Source organism: Lactuca sativa, chromosome 4, assembly GCF_002870075.4.
Source record: "Lactuca sativa cultivar Salinas chromosome 4, Lsat_Salinas_v11, whole genome shotgun sequence".
NCBI lineage: Eukaryota > Viridiplantae > Streptophyta > Magnoliopsida > Asterales > Asteraceae > Lactuca > Lactuca sativa.
The window spans coordinates 10,084,968-10,108,675 of NC_056626.2; the positions used below are offsets into that span (position 1 = coordinate 10,084,968).

General features: G+C 34.5%; 3 protein-coding genes across 3 annotated transcripts; all 3 read left to right on the forward strand.

Annotated features, from left to right (window-relative positions):
• Positions 1-5,031: 5,031 nt before the first annotated feature.
• On the forward strand, positions 5,032-6,597 carry LOC111910656 (uncharacterized protein At4g28440). The gene is made up of 3 exons (XM_023906494.3): positions 5,032-5,190; positions 5,837-6,069; positions 6,156-6,597. Exons 2-3 carry the CDS (start codon positions 5,850-5,852, stop codon positions 6,341-6,343), a joined length of 408 nt encoding a protein of 135 aa, XP_023762262.1. The 5' UTR covers positions 5,032-5,190; positions 5,837-5,849; the 3' UTR covers positions 6,344-6,597.
• Positions 6,598-17,425: 10,828 nt separating this feature from the next.
• LOC111910635 (exocyst complex component EXO70B1) lies at positions 17,426-19,514 on the forward strand. The gene has a single exon (XM_023906459.3). The coding sequence runs from the start codon at positions 17,426-17,428 to the stop codon at positions 19,424-19,426; it is 2,001 nt and encodes a 666-aa protein (XP_023762227.1). The 3' UTR covers positions 19,427-19,514.
• A 1,199-nt stretch (positions 19,515-20,713) lies between these two features.
• LOC111910657 (uncharacterized) lies at positions 20,714-23,111 on the forward strand. Its single transcript, XM_023906497.3, has 5 exons — positions 20,714-20,888; positions 21,039-21,878; positions 22,066-22,254; positions 22,330-22,421; positions 22,489-23,111. Exons 2-5 carry the CDS (start codon positions 21,141-21,143, stop codon positions 22,988-22,990), a joined length of 1,521 nt encoding a protein of 506 aa, XP_023762265.1. The 5' UTR covers positions 20,714-20,888; positions 21,039-21,140; the 3' UTR covers positions 22,991-23,111.
• The last annotated feature ends 597 nt before the right edge of the window (positions 23,112-23,708 follow it).

Genomic DNA, 23,708 nt, shown 5'->3' on the forward strand with positions numbered 1-23,708 from the left:
CGGGCGCAGCACGGACCTCCTCCGCAGTCAGCTGAAAGGCTCTCCCCCGAGCCCTCGGGGCCTCGGCCTTCACCGGTCGAGTCGCAGCAGCTCTGGCAGCAGGTGCAGATCCCTGAAGAAGCTGAGGGCACTCGGCCTTCCTATGGCCTGTCTGGTTGCAATGAAAGCAAACCGTAAACCCCTTGGGGCACTCCCTAGCAATGTGCCCCTCCTTGCCACACTTGTAGCAAGCACCAGATCGACATGCCCCATCATGACCCTTGCCGCACTTTCCGCAAGTGCGGCCCTTCGAACCTCCTGTCCTCGAATCGGCGGACTTTATCCGCTTGGCTGCCGGCTGGGACTGAGCCGGTCGCCGGTCCACCCGCTGAGACTCGGCCTCCTCCCTGGCCTGGGTCTCCAACTCGATCTCGCGCTTCCTGGCATTCGCCTGAAGCTCAGCAAAAGTATGGTAGGTGGAGTTTGACACAAACTCCCTGATATCCCTCTTCAACACTCCCAAGTACCGGCTCATCCGAGCCTGATCAGTGGACACCAGCTCGGGGCAGAACATCGCCCTCTCATGAAACTTCCGCGTGATCACCGCAACAGAATCAGTACCCTGCTTGAGGGTTAAGAACTCCTGAACCAATTGTTCCCTCTCCACCGGGGGAACGTACTCGTCCCTGAACATAGCAGTAAACCCCTCCCATGTCACTGCTGTAATCTCTGCCAAAGTGAAGTTCGCCGTCACGAACTTCCACCAGTCCTTCGCTCCCAGACGGAGCTGGTTCAAAGCGAACCGTACCCTCAGGTGCTCCGGGCATGAACAAGTGTAGAAGCACCCCTCTATATCCGCGATCCACCTCATCGCAGCAATCGGATCCTGCGTCCCATCGAACTCTGGTGGCTTCGTGTTGCTGAACTCTCGGAACAGCAACGAGTCACCCCCCTGTGGCCTAGCAGCGGCCACAGCTGCGGTAGCTGCAGCGGTTGCAGCCTCAGTCAATGCGGCGTACCGCTCATCAAACGTCTCCATCAGGGTGGTCTTAATAGACCCAAACATCTCCGGGATATCAGCCCGGATCGCCGCAGCTACCTCCTCATGAATCATCTGACGAATCTCCTCGTCACTCACACCGCTCGAACTCGCTCCGTGGCGTGGTCTAACCATGATGTCTCTGAAATACAACATAAACTATCAGAGACTCCATCGAGTATAATCGCACTCGATAACGCAACCCTACTCAGTCTCCGATATCCAGGGATTCTTACTTGGGTCTCCCACTGACCCGGTGTCTTCGGTAGTACGGGCCCAATACTACCGACCACACCGCATCAGCATTCATCCCAAGCCTTCCTCCCCAAACCCCGGATAGTGAGTACTCTACTTCGGTTATGCACTATCTACTCGCACACTAGCAAAGCATCTCATATCGGGAAACTTCCCTAGACTAAGGCATCACAAATCAGGCCACTCTAGTCCTATCATGAATACCTAGTCTTCTAGCATGCATAACAATTCATATCATATAATATTGTAAGGTATTCTGGGGATCTTTACCGTTCGGGCGCTGACTGATCGTACACACTGCTTCTTTCTTGCTTACCACAAAACCATTTACAAAAGTTTATGCCTTTATTTAAAAAGTTTTTCCTCGAATCCTCGGTTTGAGTTCAGTTACTCCCGAAGGTGCACCCGAATCCCTCAAACCTAGGCTCTGATACCAATTGTAACAACGCAAATTTTCAAACAAATTTTTCATTTTAAAAATAAAGTATTTCCATTCACAACAAGGCATAAATAATTTAAGTGTCATGTCAAATACAAATTGTCTAAATCCCAAGATCATAAAAACATCCTTCAGTGTGTATCGATCACGCCGGCGCCTTCCCACGGTCCTCGCTAGTACCTGAAACACATACATAACAACTGTAAGCATAAATGCTTAGTGAGTTCCCCAATATACAACTTACGCACATACGCCTTTCCAGGCCCTGACCTATCGGTCCATGTGTCTCAGGGGACTTCCGTCCCTGCTGGGTAAACCTTCCGGTCCTACCCACGCCGACCTTCCGGTCCATCACACAACATATTGCCTTCCGGCCCATAACATATTGCCTTCCGGCCCATAATATAATCGCCTTCCGGCCCATAACATACATAGCACATATAACAACAGCTTACCACATATAGCATACATATCACATATCATATCGGACCTTCCGGTCACACAGTCAAACCCTTCCGGGTACAGTATAGTGAGAAGACTCACCTCGTGAATGCTGAAAGCTAGCAAATCCTGAAATCACTCGTGCACAATCCGCCGAGCTACAATCTCCCTATAACATCATATATCTCTTATTAATACTTTTACCTTCTAAGTTTGACTATCCCTAAGAAGTCAGACTTAGGTCAACGGTCAACGGTCAACTCGACCGGACTCGGCGAGTGCCATGGCGACTCGGCGAGTCTAGACGTCCTCCAACTCTCTGAGATTCCCTATCTACTCGTCGAGTATCCTCCTTGACCCGACGAGTTACTCCTGGAAGAATCGCGGGGCCACCCCGACTCAACTCGCCGAGTCTGAAGAACAACTCGACGAGTCCCAGTTAATCTTCAAGCTACTCGCCGAGTCTGTTCATCGAACTCGGCGAGTCATGCCATGCAACCGCTCAAACTGCATCCTAAGGTCAGAACTGCTTCGACCATTCCTAGGTCTGGCCTTCCTAGGCTGATCCATCACGTAAAGTCCTCATTTCAGTGCTCATGATACACCATATGATTCATAATTTACATTTTGACCTAAGGCATAAGGATTCCAATCCAAAACCTTCATCAATTCCCGAAATGCACAGACATGGGACATTCTGGACCTCCAAAGGTCCCAATACAGGGTTACAATCGATTAGGGGACTAGGGTAACATTCAATTTATTCACAAAAGGGTTCCATAAACCCTAATTCCATAATCACATCAACATAGCAGAGTATACTCGAATTCTTACCTGGATGATGTATCCTCTGTGTCCCCAATCCTCAGAATGTGACTCCCTTGCTGCTCCTTTAGTCAATCCCTTCTCTTCCTTGCACAACCACTCTTCTATAATCAACAATGGCCTATAATCCTTGCTCCAGATGCACACAATCGATTTAGGGTTCTTCTCAGAAGGCTAAAATGAACAATGACGGCCAATGAGCCCTTTTTATACGTCCCAAACCTGAACGGTTAGGGTTTTCGCTAAACAGCGTAGACTCGCCGAGTCCATATCTGGACTCGTCGAGTCCAGTCGCGAACCCGCGACCAAGTCTGCGATCCTACTCGGCGAGTCTAGGCTCCAACTCGCCGAGTCCCCTCTTAATTCACCCCAAAAACATAATTTAACAATACCTGAAATTTCGGGCTGTTACAATATATATATATATATATATATATATATATATATATATATATATATATATATATATATATATATATATATATATATATATATAGGCTCGTTTAAGCTCGTTTAGGCTCGCGAGCTCACTAAATTGTTCACGAGCCGAGCTCGAGCTTCATTTTAAGGCTCGAATCGAGCTCGAGCTTCTTCAAAATTAAACGAACCGAGCTCGAGCTTGGTCAGGCTCGGGCTCGGCTCGGCTCGTTTACACTCCTAACGCCCAGCGTACCAAGGTGTATGCTCCGCGTACTAAGCTGCGTCCGAATTTTTACGATAATGACATTAGGGACTATTCTTGCAAACAAAACACAACCCAAGGGTTAAAAGCGAATACCTGAAAATTAGATGTTACACCTACAAACTTAAAAAAAAAACATACATCAAAAAGAAGATAGTGAAAGATAAGAAATTTGATTGAAGTTTAAGATAAATCATGTCATGTGGTGTTAAATTAGATGTGGATATGTGATTTAATTTGTCTTGAGTTCCATTTTTCATCATCATATCATTCTCATGGTTTTGAATTTCAATCAATGTAGGTATCCTTTTGGGAAAATACGTATTTTCATCTCGTATTTGTGAAGATAGGCGAATTGAAGGGTCTCAACTTTCTATAAATGGGGAGCATTAAAGACACTTATTATGTTATCTTCCTTCAATTTTCCAAATATTTTTGAAGACAACTCAGTGTTTTATCCTACATACATTAGCATAGTAAGTTTTATAATTTCTTTTATGTGGTAACTGCAAGTTTTATAAATTTTCTTATGTGGTAACTATACTACGTCCACTGTAAATTTGCCTTCGATAAAGATAAAGTTTGATTTGATAAACCAGAAACGTATTATATTATGTATTGATTCGAGTTAAGTTCAAATAATCTTATGTTCTCATCACATTTTGCTAGATATGTACCTACTTTCTATTCCTAACAAATAAAATAACCCTGTTTTATTTTGACTACATCTTTACTAAACCAACACAAATTTATTAAAGTGAAAACCAACATATATTAAGAAGACATTGGTATGAACAACCAATTCTCAAACATATGTCCCAAACAATTAATTCACTAATTCTCAGTGTTGTAGAAATCGGCCTAATTGGTCGATTAATCGGCAATTAATCGCTAATCGGACCTCGACCGATGAGATTTATTACTAATCGGTCACTATAATCGGGTTTGGTCAATACAGATCAAAGTCGGAATTAATCGGACCTAATTGGGCCTAATTGGACTTAATCGGACTTAATCAGACCTAATCGGGTTTGGTCAACGCAAGTCAAGGTCGGACCTAATCGCCGATTAATCACTTTTTTGTAGGATTAAAATTAGATTTACAAATTTTTGAATAATTTTCTTAATAGTTAATGGTTCCCGATTAATCTCCTGATTAATTCCCTTCTAGCCGATTAATCTCTAATCACTAGTCCACCCATTAGTGGCTGATTAGCAATTTATACAACCATGCTAATTCTCCATAGAGACTACCCACAAATGAGGAATATCATAGATACAATAAATTGTATAAGAGGAATTGAAAAAATAGAAACTTAATATAAAATTGAAAGCTTATTATATTTGTTTTAAACAAAATATCAAAAGATTATTGCATTTATTTTTGGTAAGTGAAATTTGGGGATCCCAGTTCGTTTACCCTAATTATAAAACGCGATTGGCACTCGCACGATCATTAATCTCGATCCCCAACAGATCTTCACCCCCTTTCTCGTTAAAGTTCTACGAAAATCCATACTCGCAACTCAGGTCAGTCGATCTTTTCTTCCATCGATTCATAGTACAATTACAGGCATCAGATTTCATCGACTTGCAATGATTTACCAATTTGCAATTTGTACAATTAGAGTCGACTTATGATTGCTAAGTTTACTGTTTTTTTTCCGTCAAATTCCTATGGAATTGTCGATCGCACTTGACATTCTGTTGGTTTTGGGTCCCGATCTTGTGTGATCGACTTACACAAGTTAAAAAAGCGACGAGGTTGAAGCTGCTAATTGAATTCGTTTGAAACAGCAAATTAAATTTGTTTTGAAGTTCATGCATGTATTTGTGTACGGTCTTTTGAATCGATTGTTATGCTAAATCTGCAAATATTCTTATTCCATTATATCTCCTAAATCAGATCATGAAAAAGTCAGCAAAAAATCTGTTTTTGTAAAGCTGTACCTGACGTTTCATCAATATCCTGTATCAGCTATCGCACTTTAGTACGAACAACAGTCATAATATTGTCTACATAATACAGAAGAAGAAGATTTGGTTGTTAAAAAATTTAGAAAAGATTGAATGTAATCATATATCTTTGAATTGATGATGTCAATTAGTAATAGTACTTGTTTCCACAATCAATAGTTAGGTTGAAATTGAATTGATGATCTGTTTATTGTTGTAGGGTTTGTGGCAAAATGGCTGAACAAACGAAGCAACAGCCAGCTTTCACTAAGATTGACCAACTTCGCCCTGGTGCTTTTGGTCTAAACCTGACTGTAAAAGTGGTTAGTTCAAAGATGATCATGACAAGAGGAGGTCGAAATGGGACTCAAGGACGCAACAACATGCGTCTTGCTGAATGTTTAGTTGGTGATGAAACTGGAATTATTGTCTTCACTGCTAGAAATGATCAAGGTAAAATTCTAATCTTTTTTTGATCTTGAGAATCATATCACTTAACATGTTTGGTATGAAATTTGATTCTTATCCACAATTGGCAGTGGATGCGATGAAGGAGGGAAGCAGTGTGATTTTAAGGAATGCAAAGATTGATATGTACAAAGGGTCAATGAGACTTGCAGTGGACAAATGGGGTCGTGTTGAAATTACTGATGCAGCTGCTTTTAGTGTCAAGGAAGACAGCAATCTTTCACTTATTGAGTTTGAACTTATCACTGTTGAAGAATGAATGAATGAGAGATGGGATGAGAACATGCCTATGTGTTCTTGTATCAAATGGCAAACTGTAAGTTTCTCTTATCCTTTCTGGTTTTGGATTAGAGTCAGGTTAATGTTTTTATTATCAGTTATTATGAGATGAGATGAGATGAGATGAGAGATAGTCTTTTTCACTTTTGAGAATAGTATAAGAACTTGTGAGTTGTTTATGACTATGTATACCCTTTGTTTTTTGAATTATAATTTTCAGCATATTTAACATGATGGACTAAGGTTGCTTTGATTTTGTATTTAATATCTTACTCTCAAATACATTTCCTTGATAAATATTAATTCTTTCAAAAGAATACGTGAAATGTTGTGTTTGGTATGAGAATTGATCAATGGAATGGCTCCTTTATTTGGAATGAAGAAAAGTGGTTATTTTTAGGTTGGTTTTTATTTATTTATTTATTTCATCATTGAATGAAATGAAAGTATAATCTATTTTTCCGAATGTAACTTTTAATAGAACTAATCTTAAAAAAAAAAAAAACACACACAAAAATGATCCATACCTGCAATCCAAAAGAAACACACAACACACATTGACCTTGAATGTTCATCATCTCTCCACTTTTTTTTTTTTTTTTCTTCAGTAATATGAATGTAAGAATACATATAGAAAAAATTAAAAACACACATACACAAACAGGGATAAAATCGAAAATAAAATCAGAAGCATATACATAGGCATTCTAGATATATTATTCTAATTTTCAAGTTCTACCATAAAATGTAGGATAAAATGTAGGGTTGTTCACTATTTAGATAAAACCGAATTGTTCAATTGGACAATTTGGATTGGACTATTTGGTTCGGACATTTGAATTGGTTTTCAACAAGACCGTATTATTATTTTGGATTTCAAATTGGTTTTGGTTTATATATAAGAACCGAATAGTCCAAAAAACGAATAACAATTTATTATTTATTTATTTTTAATATATCTGTAATTATTTATTAATTTTATAATTTATTTTTTCAAGTAAATTAAAAAGGTTTTACCTAATAAAAAACATTAGTATGCACTTTCTTTCAAAAGTTTTTTATCTATAAAATATTAAATTATAATATATCTTTTTAATAGTTGTTTATAAATTTTAAATCACAACTAAATAATTTGTTTTTGCTTCTTGTAAAAATTAGATAATCTATATGTTGTTTTAAAATATTATGGTTTTTGAAAACCAAATTCTAAAAACTAATCTAACCGAATTGTAATTAATTAGATCAGATCAGATTTGAATTTAATTTGAACTATTTGGATCGATATTTTGAAAACCGGAATCAATTTGGATTTAGTTAATTGGATTGGATGTTTGATCTGTCCGATACTATATAATCAATCGAACGGGTGGTCAAACAAAAGGGGAAAAGGGTTTCTTTTAGAATTTTTATAAATTTAGAAAAAAAAAGATGAAATTAAAAAAGGGATGCAAGTACAATAAACTAAAGTTTAGTAATCCAACCCATAAAATTTTATCTTATTATGTATCGTTTTGGCGGCATGGCCGAGTGGTAAGGCGGGGGACTGCAAATCCTTTTTCCCCGGTCCAAATCCGGGTGCCGCCTCATCAACAAACGAATCAAAATTTATTATCTGCTGATATAAATCACCCAAATTTTACCTAACAGATAATGCGATTGTTGATACTTGGTTGATTCTAAACATCTGTTCTGGGGATTTTGTAAAAGATTGGAAATCTTTCAATCTAAAATTCAAATAAAGATTATATTATAATGGTCGAAGCAAGACTAAAGAACACACCTAATAAAATGCCAGATTGAGGTTCTTTGACATAGAAATCGAAAAACATAAAACACCAACGCATCGTTGATTAGAAGTGAAATTAGTTGTGGTGGTGTTGAGTGCTTGTGGCGGTGATGGTTTAGGCCAACTCTGGTGTTGCTGGTAGCATATATATTACACATACAAATATAGAGAGATATAAGAAGGTTCCACGTAAGAGTGACAATTCTCGACCTAACATGTAACTCGACACGAAAATAAACGGGTTTGGTTTGAGATTTCTTACATGCCACCTGTTTATTTCATTAGTTGGGTTGGGTTGGGTAACATGTTTGTGTTCACAGATCAATCCGTCAACCGAACTATATATATATTATATTTAAAAATAAATAAAATTGTATTTATGAATTAACAGAATAGAGTCAATTAATGTGACGTTGGAAACATTTTTTTACAATGTAAAATGTTAATTATTAATTAATTTAGAGATATGTATATTTCGTATAAATTTAACATGTAAAAAGTTAACCGAATATGACCTGTTGACTATTTGACCCGAAATCGACCAATTAACCTGTAAACTTATATACTTAAACGGATTATGTGGGTTGGATTGGGTTAGGTTGATGTTTTCAACCCCTCAAGGTGTGACCAACAAACCCATATATTGTATGGGTTGGATTGGGTTACTTATGGCCTAAAAACATGATTCCAACCAAATTACTAGGCCTAGTTCCCATGACTCCACGATATATGATTCAACAAGTTTGTTATGGAAAATATGTCAAGCTAATGCAAAATCCTCTTAATGTCCTCCAAAAGCATAGATGTATTTCGACTTACGTTGTCAAATGATGAGCAATTGAGTCACATACTCACATGCTTTGATACGAGAACAAATACAATGGTAATATGTTAAATTACGAAAAAAAACAAGAACAAACAGAGAATTTTACTTTCAAGTATATATAAAACCTGGAAGAACTAAGAATTCAATATATTGACACATTTTACAGTGAAGTCAGAATAAATCTTCAATAAATCTGAGCTAGTTATGAATTCCAACTTAAACAAAGTAAACATGAAGTCAAAATGAATCACCTGACGCCCCAACTTTAACGTATATTGAAATGGTTTCAATTGATTGACAATTCTGGTTCGAGAATTCAAAACAAACGTCCAACCATCAAGCACTGTGTTCTTCCTCAAAATCAAACTTGAAAACGTTAAAATCAGACCCTGAAACACCTAGAAATAGACGTTCAAAGAATTTGTTCATCATCTGGGTTTACAAGTTTCTATATAATTGGCCCTTGAAAATCTTGAAATCAGACATTAAAAACCCTAAAATCAGACCTTGTTGGTTTACAAGTTTCTCCAACATGTGTCAATGTATGTTCATCTTGATCATCCACAAATTGATTCGTGTGTGTTTTGCATTCGAAAGAACCTAATGACAAATATAACCATGACTTTTGTTTTTTTTTTTTTTCGTATTTGTATGTAAATGAGGGGGGCGGGGGGGGGGGGGGGGGGGGAGGGGGTAATGTAGGTAGGTGTAGCGTTGATTTTTCATTTGTTTATTATAAAAGTAATAAATTAAATGTAAAAAAAAAAAAAAAAAACTGAAAAAAGTAAAATTGTAAATTCAACTAAGGACCAAAACCATGAAAATTTTCTAATTTTGGACCTTCATTGTAATTTGAAAACATTTTGGATTTTATCTATAGTCTCTAAATATTATTAAAAGAGAACCTTTAATTCTAAACTGAAGAAATCAGGACCATTGATTGCATTTCAATCATATATTTTCCACCTTTGGATTATTTGATGACATCATCTTTGTCAACCCATTTATTTATGTCAATAGATTTTATAAAACGTATATTACGTTTTAAATTAGAATTCCATTAATGACACTTAAATCTCACCAAAAATAAAATGAATTAAATTAGAAATTCTATTAATGACAATTAAATATCACCAAAAATAAAATGAATTAAATTAAAAATTCTATTAATGAAAATAAAATCTCACAAAAAATAAAATACGAAAATACCCCGCCTCCCTCAATTATTTACATAATATATCTAACCTAAGTTTTGTAGTGGAGAAGAAAATGGAGGAAAACATGTTGTTTTGATTTTTACTTAACGATTTAGATTTATAGCCGAACGACTGAAATTATAAATACATCAGATAAAGGTAAGAAAACAAGTAACTCAAATTCCACTTGACAACTTTTTAGTCATCTCATATATGTTTATTTCTTGATAACTACTATTTATCGATATTTATGCTAAAGTTGTGACAACATTAAAATGATTGTTACTCAAATTGCTTGATTTTTTTTAGATTTCTTGTAGGTCGAAATTGAAGTTGACAAACAACAGAAATGGTCGAAGTCATTTGGGTTATTGTGAACGTAAGTAAAATATATTTTGATTTTTATGTTATGAGGGTGTTAAATTTTGTGGTTTGAAAATTAATTGTCACGGTTGTGTTATTTAGAAATTTGAATCGGATCTTTCTATGGGATTCCCCATTTTTTTCATACTTTTGACGAATTGTTCAATAAGTTGAGCAATCAAATTATAAACTATAGACTCATACACAATGTATGTCATATCCTTTGCTTTTGGTTGTTAAAATCACAAATTTGATTTTTTTTTCGTTTTTTTTTTTTTTTGATGTGTTAGGATTTGAGACCTTGATTTGGATACTTTGAAATTTTGTTTGGTCTACCTGTCTACTGCCTGTTCGATGAAATGCTTAAGGGAACAATATTGGGATAAACTTGCGGTCCGGTTTAAATTACTTTAAAAAAATATTGGTTTAAATTACTTAAAAATATACTTGTCGATTTTTGTTATCCTTCACGGTTTAAATTTGTATGTTTCTCCTTAAAGCTTCATGTTTCATCCCTAATAGTTCTTTATTTATGTTTTAGTTATAATGCCTTATTTGACCCTTGATCACATTGGTTAGTTTCTCATACTAAGTTTTATTTGAAAATTATATTTAATTGCAAGTTATTATACTATCTAATACCCCAATAATCTCTAATATTTGTATAAGATGGTGATAATTATTATTTTTTATTGCAACTTCTCTTCATATTGATTATCGGATTTGGTTTGAGTTATGGAATGTTGCGACTGAGGGGATTCCACATTGTGGGGCGTTGAAATTCATTACAGAAGGAGACATGATTTATATACTTTATTGTGTATTAATTAATGGAAACGTTTAATTCTTGCTCATGTAGATCGATAAATATTTTACAATATGTTCTTTTAACCTTATATTATGACTTTTTTGGAAAAAAAAATTGCTTTTAATATTAAACTTTGAAAAAAAAGGTTCATATATAGCATCATACTCTTAAAAAGTGACTTTTTCAGATTATTTTTAGTTGATATGGAAAGTTATATTTTTTTGTATATTGAAGCTTATTTAAACGATTGTTTTTCTGGAAAAAAAAATCATTAATAGCATTAAACTTTGCAAAAAAGTTCATTAATAGCATTGTAGTTTCAAAAAATGACTTTTCCATATTCTTTTTGACTAATCTAGAACAATTTTTTTTCTACATTAGAGCTAACTAATAGGATTTTTTTGAAAACATTTTATTAATGGAAAGTAGATTTTCATTTTCTTTCGCGTAATAGACCAATTATGTAAGAAAAACATTTTAAATATGGACCATTTGTGTACTTTTATTCACATGTGAACCATTTATGTAATATATAAATTTAATTGTTAATTAGTAGGTCATTAATATGACAATTTTCTAGGAAAAATTTGTTTTTAGATTGAAATTTGCAAAAAAAAAGTAAAATGATAACGATATATTAATTTATTTTGTATATATATATATATATATATATATATATATATATATATATATATATATAAGTTATATTATAATATAAGTTTTTAAGTAAGACATAACAAGATTATCACCTTATAAAAATAAAAATAAGATAGCAACCAATTAATTGATTCTTTATTTCAATATTTCATTATTATCTTTAAACGGTTAATTATGTTCTAAAGTTTTGTTATACGAAAATTTTGTCAGATATATAAAAGTAATCATGTTTTAATTTTTCAAATTATAAAAGTAATCATGGTTTATGTTTTTTCATATATGAAAATCATATTACGAAAAAGAGTGTTAGCATCTACTCGTTTTAAAATAGATTTCACATACTATTTTAGTTTTTAAACAAATATTTTGACAAAATAACTATTTTTTTAGGATTAATGTATACTTATATATGAATAAGAGATGATACAAGAACAATATATTACATGTTCTTTAAAGTATAGCATGTTCCTGCTAAGAACATATGAAAATTTGCATTCATAAATAAGTCTCATTTTTTAACCAATTTGCTAATATTTATTGCAACACACCCTCCCTGTAAACCTTAAGCTCCTAAATAGTCGTCTAAAACTTATCATTAAAAGAAACTATTTGGTATCGTTGCATCACTAATAATCAAAATAAACGATCTAGAGATTTGGTCCAAGGTTTCCTCTATGTCCGCATGAAGATGACATGTTACCATTCAAGCTGATAAGAAAACAATTTCTAATCAAATTATGTTTCGCGATGGCAATTAATAAAGCTTACGGAGAAACAATCCAAATATATGTATTTATCTCCCAAAATCGGTTTCACGCATGGCCAACTTTGTGTGGCATTGTCTAGAGGGATATCGCGTGCCAATACAAAAGTATTAGTGAACTCTGACGAACAATTCAACGACAATGAAGTTTATACATCAAATATGGTCAACAAAGAGGATAGCATTGCTCTGTAGGTATTTATCTTTAAGAATCGTTTGGAGGCAAGACCAATTTATACGGAGATGGCTTTAGACAAATTCTTCTAGCAATACAAAGAGGCAATTGTTCGGATACTGTGCATGCATCATATTCATCCAAATTACGGCGTGATGTAAGTTTTACGTTTAACAGTAAACATGAGATTTATTTTGGTTGTATAACTAAGATTTGGATGAGACAAAAGCATTTGATGAGTGGATTGTTAAAATTGGCGATGGTAATATTGACGGCCCTAATGATGGTGAAGCTGAAATTGAAATTTCAGAAGACGTTGTTGTTCGCTCTATAGGTGACCATATTCATTCAATTGTATCCATCATTTTTCTATCCTTTGAAAATCATCTTGATGATCAATCATATTTTCAAGATAAAACTATTTTGGTCCCTACAAATGAAGAATTTTATACTACCAATGACTACATTTTAGGATTGATGAAAGATGAAGGGAAAACATATAAATTCAAATTCTTTACGTGATACAGAGTTACCAGGTTTTTTTGAGGAATCAATTTACTCTTCAGTTGTGTTGAATGATTTTAAGGCATCTAGAATTTTCAACCATAAACTTACACTAAAAATAGGTGTTTCAGTCATATTACTTTGTAATATCGACAAAACCAAAGGACTATGCAATTGTACTAAATTATAGATTGTTAGGCTTGGAAGAAACGTCATTGAAGCCTGAATCATATATGATAGATTCTTTATGGAGACTACTTATATACCTTGCATGAATTTAACTCCGTCTAATGAAAGAATCTCATTCTGTTTTCAGCGGAATCAATTCCCTATAGTAGTTTATTTTGTTATGGCCACTAACAAAAGTCAATGACAATAATTATCAAATGTTGGATTATACTTGCATAAACTTGTCTTCACTCATTTTCAGTTATATATTTTTTGTTTCTCGCGTCACAAGTGAAAAAGGATTGAAGGTACTCATATATTACGAGGAAGGTTGTCCAACTAATAAAACAAAAAGTTATGTTTACAAAGAGGTCCTTCAACTATTATAGATATTCAAGTGTTTTTTTTTTTTTCAAACATTTAAATGTTAGCAATAATGCTACATGTATATTTTTATATGTCCCCCGCGTTTTACGCGGGGTCATAATCTAGTTTTTTTTATAAACCATATAGACCAATTTTACAGATTTTTCTAAAAAAAATTCACAAATTGTTACTAAAATACAATATTATCTATATACTAAAAATCAATGAAGTTTTTCCGTCGGCATTTTTAACCCTTCTACTTTGTAAAATGACACTTCTACCTTCATACTTTGTAAAATATCACGTTTACCTCAACTTTGAACTTTCTAAAAGGTCACTTTCACCCATTTCATTTTAGTAAACTTTCGTGTGTTTATCCCTGTAGTATATATAATATGATTTTCTATAATCTGATTTAGTTATAGTTATCATCCCTTAATTTTGTAAAATATTACTTTGACCCCGTTGACTTTGAACTTTGTAAAAAACCCGTAGAGTATGTGAACTAAGACATTCAAGCTAAACCTAGTTTATCGGATATCAGACTTTCAAGTAGAATGTCAGAAGTAAAAGAAGGGAGTGAGGCATTAACGAGTATCCTGAAATCCTATGAGTAAGAAAGCCCCTTTTGACGATCTATCTATAAGTTCTGTGAAAGCAAGCGATAGAGAACAAGACAACAAGTGAGTGTACCTTTGTTCGCTTTTTCTCCACCAAGCACGGAAGTTTAAGGATAACTGTAGGTTGGTGGCCACCTAAGGAAACTCCGATTCGATCCGCCCCCCGGCTGGGAGGCATCTACTTCATCCTGATCACAAGGAGGGGTTCACTATAATGGGGGGTACTTCTTTTTTTCCCTCCCGGAAAGAATGAAATGCATAAGGGACCATCCTTTCTTTAACTTAAAAAAAAGTTAATTTATTACGTGCTTACTTTTATATATGTGTCGGGTATAAATTTAAGGTGATCAACGCTTCGACGTAAATTTAAAACTTACGTTCGTTAATTTGTTTAAAAAAAACTTACTTGATTTTGTTAGGGGTGAGCATAATAACCGAAAAACCGAACCAAAACCAAATTAACCGATATAACCGAACCATAATAACCGAACCATTTTAAAAACCGTTGGTTCGGTTTCTAATTTTTGTTAACCAATAACTAACGGTTCGGTTATAGTTTTATAGGTTAACCGAACCATTATTAACCGAACCGTTAACTTTATATTTTAATATATATAAAAAAAATAGATTATATATAAAATAATATAGTCAAACTTATTTAAGATCCATTAAAATTTTGAAAATATAATCTATTAATCCTCACTTACCAGGAGACGAACGAGCAATCAAACCATCAAAGACTGATCATCCAGACACACATAATCTTCCAATCATACATTGAGATTAGGTTATTAATTAATGTTGTAATTCATAATCGGCTAATTCTATAATTTGTAAACATTATTCACAATTAGTTTAATCTTCACACTCATAATTCTAATCGAAGGGTTCTCACACCGTTAATCCTAATCAAAGATTGTTTGGACTTTATAGTCCTATTCGAAGGATTTTTTGACTTTATAATCAAGACTTATAGGTAAGTTAAGTTTTTGGTTCTTTTTTACTATGTGATATATTAAGAATGTAATTTTTTTTTATATAATTTTTTGAATTTTTTAGTGTTTTTGACTTAATCACATTGAATGTAGATGAGTGATTGACTTTTTTTTTATATCTAATAACACATAATATGAATGTTTGACTCTTTTATTTAATAGTTTTAATTTAATCGTATTGAACGTGTATGAATGTTTGACTTTATTTTAATATTAATATCAATTATCAATATATGAAATTATTAATGTCAATTTTTTAATGTTTTATATTTTTATTGAATATTTTTGATTTTAAATGTGACTATGTGTTATCTCACTCTAAGTATTAAAGATACACATTTTATTCTATTACTATAAGTTAGGTTACAAACATCGGCGTCGAGGACTTTTTGGTATTTTATTTTCATTTTTCATGCCAAAATACTTTCGTCGTTTATATTATTTTGAACATTATGGTTAACCAATATTAAACATTAACCAAAACCGTTAACCGATAAAAACCACTAACCATAACCAATATTAACCATATCCAATGGCTGCCAAAATGCATTAACCAATCATAATGGTTATGGTTCGGTTTTAACCAATAACCGAACCAAACCGCCCCATACACACCCCTAGATTTTGTTATGTATGTAATTCGAGTTTGTCTACACTTCGACGTAAGTAGCTTTTATGTTTTCGTATTTATTTTTATGTTGACATAAAAGTGAATTTTGTTTTACATGACTTTGGTCCATGATTTTTATGATTTAACAACATTAGTCCTCCTAAGTTTCTATGCATTGCTTTAATCCTTGACTTTTATGGTTTGACAACTTAAGTCCTCCTAATTTTCTATTGTTACTGAAAGAGTTTATCTTCTTAAATCCATTACTGCCGCCATAACACGCGACAAGTAAAATCCTACTTAATTTCTAAAACTAATTAGAGAAACTATAATTATTATAATGTTTATTTTAAAGAAGGGTTCACTCCAAGATTAAAGTCTGAAATTTGAAAATGTTGAGTTAATATATGAAAATGTTGTGTACTTAATGAAAATGTTGCGTACTTAATGAAGTTTAACAAGTTTATGTACATAACACTCGATTATGATTCAAGATACAAGCTTACTTTCGTCGGAGTATTTCATATCATGTGATAATCATTGGGCCGACATATTATTCTGATTTTATAGAGTAAAGTGAAAAACTGAAAACTATAGATCATATTTACATATAATATCAAAACAATTTATATGCAAATTCAATTTCTATATCATATTGGTCAAATAGAATTATTATTAGAGTTAATGTGATAAATGAGTATTAAAAATATTTGGAAAGTTAAAAAAACGTATTGTCCTCAAACTAAATTATTAAAGTATAAGTTATTTAAAGCATTTGTTTATTAAAAAAAACCTTGTTACCTCATTACATAAAGCCATTTTGCTGGTTGATAAATGATAACTCATATCCATTATGATTATTATTTATAGAAAATGTTCTTTTTCAATAACTACCAATCCACCATCTATAAATTTGGTTTCCTTTTTTAACAAATTTTTTTTGTCAAGATAACAATATGGAATCTGTAAAGGTTATTACAGTTTTTGTGTTGTTTGAACTGATCGATCTGTTATATCTGAAAATATATCGTGTGTCCATATGAAATATATAACATAATTTGTTAATAAAATTGCAAAGCAAAGCAAAAGGTGTCCATGGAGTCATGTAAGTAAAAGCTTATTAATCGGGTCAAAGTCAAACAATCTAAACCAACCATAATCCCCTTCCCTTTCCCTCCTCCTTCCTCCATTTCAATATTCATTCTGCACAACAATCAATTCATCCATGGACAGACATGGCAAATCAGGCAGCTTCATCGGAAGGCGTTGGAAAACTACCACCACCACGGATAGTCCCCGATCATCCTTTTCTTCTCCATTTTTACCTCGCAAATCCTCCCCTGTCCCTGTGCCTGATAATATTAATGCACAACTTTCCGATTCTAACGACGACCTGGATGAAGCAATACCAGACGTCGATCATGATCAAATCTTGCTCGAAATTGAACGTTTCACCGATGAATTATGCACGGCCGATGACAAGACCACCCCGCCGGAGCCGGACATCATAGACACCTTCTCCTTAATCATCAAGTCCAAAACCAGAAAATCAACCAGACGCCCGGGTAGGAACGGTGAGGTGACCGATGAAGACCCGTTTTTGTATGAATCCGTTAGGCTGTTATGTAAATTGAAAACTGCCTTAGGCGAAAATCCAAACACATCAATGGTTATGCTTGATAGAATCAACAAGCTTCTGCATCGAATTATCATGTTCATGGAAGAAGAGCTTCGTTCGTTTCTACAGCATTCAAAGGCAAAGCTTCCTCCGGAACCGAGCTTGAAGATGATGACTTCTTCTTCAAGGCACTTTTCCTTCAAACCAGACCGTTCCAATTCCAATTCCACCACCACAGCCATTAAGGACGAGGATGATGATTTTCCAGGTTTCTCGGAGGAGAAGATAATTAGGATTACCAAAATCGTAACCACCATGATTTCCAGTGGATACAAAAACGAATGTTCACATGTTTATAGCATGGCGCGTGGAAATGCATTGTATGAGCAACTCAAAAAGAACGACTTCGAAAAGCTTAATGCAGAAGATGTTTCGAGATTAAACAGCTGGGAATTGCTTGAACCAGACGTGGCACGATGGATCGGCATCATAAAGCAATGTTCCGACGTCCTAATACCGGCGGAACGGAAGTTAGGCGAGACGGTTTTTGCCGACAATGTTTCCGTTTTCAGAGGTCTATTCATCAATCTGGTTCATAGCCTCATCACGTCGTTACTTGATTACGCGAGAGCAATTGCCAAAACGAAGGCGTCTGTGGAGAAGCTGTTCAGATTCCTTGATATGTATGAGGCGCTTTCCGGTCTTCGTGAAGCAATAACGAACAACGACAACGACGAATTCTTGTCAGATTCACAATCACGTAATGATCTAAATACGGAAATATCATCTTCCATCGACCGAATCGGCGGAGCAGCGGTGAACACGCTTGGTGAATTAGAAAACTCCATTCGAAACGACCCGGCGAAAACTCCGGTGCCGGGAGGTGCAATACACCCTCTGTCAAGTTACGTCTTGAACTACTTGAAATTGGCGTGTGCGTATGGAAATTGTTTAGAACAGATCTTCCAAAACGCAAAACTCATCCAACCGTCGGCGACGTCGGAAGACATGGAGAAGTCGCCGCTGGCGGCACAAGTAGCGTCGGTAATCGCCGTTCTAGACGGTAACCTGGCATTGAAATCAACACTATACAAAGACCCTTCGTTACGCTTCTTTTTCCTAATGAACAATGGTAGATACATATTAACAAAAGTAAGAGAGTCAAACGAGATTAAAAAACTGATGGGCGACAATTGGTGTCGCCGGAAGTCATCGGAGGTCCGGCATTACCATAAAAGTTACCAGAGAGAGACATGGACAAGGTTGTTACAATGCATTACACAAGAAGGGATACAAGTGAACGGAAAAGTGAATAAACAGGCGTTGAACGAGAGGTTCAAGAACTTCAACGCCATGTTTGATGAGATACACAAGACACAGAGCACATGGGTGGTCAGGGAGCCGCAACTGCTGTCTGAGCTCCGGGCATCCATATCGGCGGTTGTTATTCCTGCATATCGCTCATTTGTAGGGAGGTATAGACACCACTTTGAGTCAGCGAAAAGCGTAGACAAGTACATCAAATATCAACCAGAAGACATCGAGGCATTGATTGAGACTTTGTTCGATGGTAATATTAATGCGTCTATGTCTAGGAAGAGATCATAAATCTGAAGTGGACCCATTCTTTTCCTAGCTATGTATCAATTTGCTTGTATTAATCTTGTATCTTGTCTTAACTAACTTTTTTTTTATCAACAGCCCACCCATAGTAAGAAATGGTTCAATGCATTATGCAGATTCGTAGATTAAAATTATTTAATTTGAGGATAAGCATGGTTTTATTTTGGGTAAATTGATGCATGACAACTCTGGGCCATTCGATCAACTAGATAGATATGAAAAGAACAAACATGCCAGACTGATGGACTAATACGACCATGTCGGATGACCAGTCTGACCCATAATCTTTGTTGGGCTTATAGCTTTCGAGATGTTACCCTTTAGCCATATTGCACTACAATTTTTGGGTTTTGGGAGATATGCTTTTTGAAGTAATAATTAGCAGGAATTTATAAAATTTACTTTAATTAATTTTTTGGTTTGTTTATATTTAGATAATTATTTTTTTTTACACATCTAAGTAACGATCTTTTTGGAAGTATTTACATATGACTATTATGACCTGTTGTTACATCCGGTTATGATGGTCATATATGAATACTTTCAAAATATTTGTTATCTAAATATGTACAAAAAAATAGTTATCCAGATGTGAACAAATCGAAAAGTTAATTATCATGATAAGTCAGTTTCTTTTCTTTTTTATTTTACCTTTTAATTTTGATTTATAGCAGGTTACATCCGATCATAACGGGTCGTTATTATTTTTTTTAGCCTTGTCAATGTATTTCTTATGTTTAAATGTTATAACTTTACTACATGTTGCTACTTGCTACTGATATTACAGAAACATAATCGTCTTTGAATGTATACAAAAATACTAACTTGGTAATGTATGCACTACCGCGATGCTGCAAACCTAGTTTACACTAATTTTTTGTATGAGTGTTGCAAGTTTATTTCAATAAATAACGAATCTGCCATTAAAAAACCTTTTTAACACTAATAACTAGAAAAACGTTTTATGTGTTATATTTATAAAATTTATTATTAGAATATTATAACAATGTCAAAACTCAAAACAGAATAATAAATTGATATAAAAATAAAATAACTTTGATAGAACATCTGGTACATGGTGGCGTACACTGAAATAAATCCAGATTTCATGTTAACAGAAATTGACTTTCTAAACGGTGCAATAAATATATCACAACTAAAAGATAATAAAATTAGATTAATACAAATAATAAAATTTGTTGAGATGTTTCATATTTTGGCCCGATATAAAAGCAGAAATAAAGTATTATTCGGCCCCAATAAGAAACTAATTCGTTGAGAAGTTTCAGGGGCTTTCGTCATCTTCTCCGGAGCGTATCCATATTCATTATTCAATTATTCAATAACAAAAACTTCATTTCAAAGTTCAAACTTGGTCGTTGAGAATACTCTGCCCGCCTATAATGAATTATGAACCCATCAATAATACCGTGACACAACAGCGAAGGTACGACCGTTTGCCTACCCGTCTTTATCCGCCCCCAATTTAAAATCCAATTCAATTTGATCACGATCTTTTCCAATTTTTAGTATTCAATTTCTAAATTTTGAAAGCTTGTGATTTCTGTTTTTTCTTGTTAAAATCTTCGGTACCCAGATAATCTATGATGGAATTGAACCATCATCAATGACATGAACTAGTTTGTGCTTCCGGATTTCAATCTTTGATTCTTTTGAAGAACCCCTGTTTCCTGTTTTAATGGCGACGTTGATACCGGGGGTTTTATTGAAGTTACTGGATGGGATGGATTCAGGGGTGAAGCCGACAAGTGAACATAGGAGTTCACTTTTACAAGTTACAGATATTATGCCAGCTGATCTTGATGAGAAAGATCTCTGGCCAAAACATGGATTTTACATAAAACTTTCGGATTCATCTCATTCAATCTACGCGAGATTACCTTTAGAAAAAGACGATCTTGTTCTCAGTAATAAAATGCAGCTTGGCCAGTTCATTCATGTTGAAAAACTGGAGTCTGGTTCCCCTGTTCCTATAGCTAAAGGAGTGAAACCACTTCCAGGACGCCACCCGTTTGTTGGAATGCCTGAACCATTGATCGGGTTAAAAGGAAAACAGGAAACGAATCAGTTAAAAGGAAATCTTCATCTGAATTCAAAATCATCTGCTTCTAGAAGGGGTTCTTGGGGTACAAAGGGAGAACATGGAGTTTGTGCATCACCTATAGCGTTAAAGCCATGTCCTTTGAAGTTTGATCAATGTACACCTGTAAAAGTGAGGTCTTCGATGATTAGCTCTAGATCAGCTGAGAAGAGAAGCTCAAATGGAAGGGTATCAATGTCTAAATTGACTGAAAGTCCTGTGACTAGTGTAAAGAAAAGCTGTGTTACTTCTTCTATGGTGAAGATTCCAAGGAGCAGCAAGAGTGGCACATGTGACAAAGGTGCAAAGATGTCAACAAGTCCCTACAACTCAGCTGTAGGTACATCTTCCCTCTTATCTATAGTTTTTTCAGTTGACGGTTTATTAAAGCAATCAAAATGAATACAACAAGAGCTTTATTAGTTATACAATCTTGTTTTGTATATGAACATTCATTGGAAACCAAATGGGAAGATTTATGTGATCTTATTCAAAAGTTCAGTTCTTTATTTTTTTAATATAGGAAAAGAAAAGTGCCACATCACCCCGAAGTTTACAGAGTAAACAAATGGTGTCTTCTCCCATTTCTGGTGTTAACACGAAGGAATGCTTGAATACAAATATTACCTCACAAGTGAAGTCTCCAAATCCTCATTCATCTTCTGAGACCTCTTTATTTAATCTGCCACGAAAGCTTAGCTTACTGGGAAAGGTTAAAGCAATTTCTTTCATTTAACTTTTTCTTTTTAATTTTTTTTTTCTTATTTTGTGAAAAATGATGCATCAGGAAGCCATCCAACAACGAGAAAAAGCACAGAAAATTGCCCTTCAAGCGCTTAGAAATGCCTCAGCCACTGAAACTATTGTTTGGTCTCTCAAGTATGACTTTTATGATTTTATACTAAAAAATTATTTATCAATTTATGATTTTGTATATTTCTTATAGGAGCTTATCTACTTTGAGCAAGTTGGCTAACCCTGAGGATCCAACAGATTGTTTTGATCAATTTCTTGAATTCCATAACCAAATAGTTCAAGCCATAGCCGATATGGTGTCAATTAAATCAGCAACAGAAGTCAACAATATCATGAACAACTCCAATCAAAAGTCAACAGTCTTGGGAAAACACACGAGGTCATCAAATGTTAACCAAAAGGGTAAAATGGGAACATGTAAACAAAATGGAAACAAGCATTCGTGTCTGAATGATACGATTAAACTAGGAAAGCAGATTGAGAGAGAGGCTGGAAATTGGTTCATGGAGTTTTTGGAGAAAGCTTTGGAAAAGGGTATGGGGGAATCAAAGTTTATAAAAGTTCATAAATCACTTGTAATGAAGGTTATGAAATGGGTGGAAGTTGAACAATGTGATTCTAGCAAGAGGTTAGTGAATCCTAAAGCAATTGAAATTGCAAGGAAGTTGAGGATCAAGGTGAAGAGCCCTTGAATATTGATGTAAATTGATTTTTGTATCAAATGTTGTTTGATACAATAAAAAACATGGGTGTAGTTTGCATAAAGTGATGAGTTTAAATACAAAAAATTTGGGTTGAACCAAATGCTTACAACTTCCTAAATTCCTTTATAAAAATATTGTTATTTTAATAATGGATTGTTGTAATCCACATAAAGAAAAATTGTTCATATGTCCAAGCTACTTGACCTATTCAAACAATATACATGATAGAATTGTCAAATCAAGCTAGATGGTTTGACAAATATATTAAAATTATCTAGTCAAATAAGTTAACTGGTTAGATTAATATGTGTACTAACCACTGTTGTAAAAATCCCGACTAGGTCCCAATTAATCCCCGATTAATCCCTAGGCGCTACTCGACCGATTAGTGGGCGCCTAACGATTAATCCCTGCACACATGATAAGTGAAACATTATAAAACGATGAAATTTTAACATTTTGAATAAGTTTTATTTCAATGGAAACAATTTGAGGCATGATTAGTGTTGTATTAATCATATTAACCTATTTTGTTATCATATTAGTGGTATTTACGAACTTTGATATGATATTAGTCATATTTAATTTTTTTAAAATTCAACAAATTAGCAATTAATGGTCACCGATTAATCTTCCGATAAATCCCTGCCTAGCCGATTAATCCCTTGACCTCAGTCCACCGATTAGCTAACGTCGAGCGTTTTTT

What these genes read in the sequence shown, in the direction of transcription:
- LOC111910656 (XM_023906494.3), top strand. Translation starts at nt 5,850, where the DNA reads ATGGCTGAACAAACGAAGCAACAGCCAGCTTTCACTAAGATTGACCAA. An exon ending in CACTGCTAGAAATGATCAAG is followed by an intron (nt 6,070 to 6,155) that starts GTAAAATTCTAA and finishes CACAATTGGCAG; the next exon opens with TGGATGCGATGAAGGAGGGA.
- LOC111910635 (XM_023906459.3), top strand. Translation starts at nt 17,426, where the DNA reads ATGGACAGACATGGCAAATCAGGCAGCTTCATCGGAAGGCGTTGGAAA.
- LOC111910657 (XM_023906497.3), top strand. Translation starts at nt 21,141, where the DNA reads ATGGCGACGTTGATACCGGGGGTTTTATTGAAGTTACTGGATGGGATG. An exon ending in CAAGTCCCTACAACTCAGCT is followed by an intron (nt 21,879 to 22,065) that starts GTAGGTACATCT and finishes TTTTTAATATAG; the next exon opens with GAAAAGAAAAGTGCCACATC. An exon ending in ACTATTGTTTGGTCTCTCAA is followed by an intron (nt 22,422 to 22,488) that starts GTATGACTTTTA and finishes TATTTCTTATAG; the next exon opens with GAGCTTATCTACTTTGAGCA.